This window comes from Volvox carteri (assembly GCF_000143455.1).
Source record: "Volvox carteri f. nagariensis unplaced genomic scaffold VOLCAscaffold_96, whole genome shotgun sequence".
NCBI lineage: Eukaryota > Viridiplantae > Chlorophyta > Chlorophyceae > Chlamydomonadales > Volvocaceae > Volvox > Volvox carteri.
In genome coordinates, this window is record NW_003307639.1 from 249,396 (window position 1) to 250,492 (window position 1,097).

The window sequence follows — 1,097 nt, forward strand, 5'->3', positions numbered from 1 at the left end:
ATACACTGACCTTACTTGTGCACCTGGCACACAGCATCCAGAACAATTCGTGCATTAGTTGCCACCTTATGGTATCCGTTCCTAATGAACCTAATGAAATAGGAAGGCGAGAATGAAGGCCTGTCACCCTTCCCTCCCTCGGCCTGCAGGAGATGGATAAGGAGGCTGCGGAGGTTCTGTACATGCCTTTCTGGGAGCATAAGGAGCTGCTTGACTGCCACAGGTGCTGGGTGTGAGGCAGGTTGGGTGGGAGCTGGTCTGGAGGGCTAGCTCACATCATGCATGCTGCTGCAACTAGTGCTGAAAGCATGTTGTGATATTCTTGGATTATAACTTGGGTTTTGTGCAGTAGTACAGTGAATCAGGGTTGGTATCGGCATAAGTCGACAACATGGCTGTTATTATGTGTATGGCAGCCCCTTTTTTGTGAAGGTGACAGATATTGTTCACTGAAGCATAGTGTTGTTTGATTTAAGCTTTGATTTGAAGAATAGGATTGCAGCACCTCGCATAAGCAACCTAGCAGCAAAGCACTTCAACGTTTTTTATCAGTGGAGTAGGTCACTGGTGAAGAGCAACTAGAGCTGTTTAACTGAGTGACTCCACATAGGAGACAAGGTGAGGGTGCTGGTCAAAGAGTTCTTCAGGACAACAAGTCATTTCGCAGCACAACACAGGTACAAACATGTGTCCTCTTTATTAAACCTTTACTATGGAGATGATTCAGCCCAGGCCTTAACTAAACCACATTTGGCCACAGTTGTCCCTTGCTTTCCCTTGCACCAAAAATGTGCCTGCAGCAAGATGTATAGTGCAGTGCCGGAGGCGACCGTGGAGGAACTCTACAACTGCTATGGCGGTGTAGCCCGGTACGTGCTTCAATGTCCGTTCGAGAACCCCAGCTGGGGGTTGCCTAGGCTGCTGCAGCCACTGACCAGAATCCTGGCTACTTGCAACGTTCAACAGGTGAACCATTGTAGTTTGTTAGTCCTCTGCCTGAACTTCATGTCGTTTTAGGTCACTGCCTAGTTTTCGCCTGCATTGCCTGAGTTTTCAATGTTGATGTTCCTTCCATCCAGTAGAAACTCATTCTGTTT

General features: G+C 47.8%; 1 protein-coding gene across 1 annotated transcript in view; it reads left to right on the forward strand.

Annotated features, from left to right (window-relative positions):
- The window catches only part of VOLCADRAFT_99824 (uncharacterized protein), a gene marked incomplete at both ends in the record, with an annotated part of 6,607 nt that extends 6,371 nt beyond the window's left edge, over positions 1-236 (forward strand). The window contains one exon of the mRNA XM_002958490.1: positions 150-236. Within this exon, the coding sequence (XP_002958536.1) occupies positions 150-236 (87 nt within the window). The remainder of the gene's footprint in view (positions 1-149) is intronic.
- Positions 237-1,097: the final 861 nt, after the last annotated feature.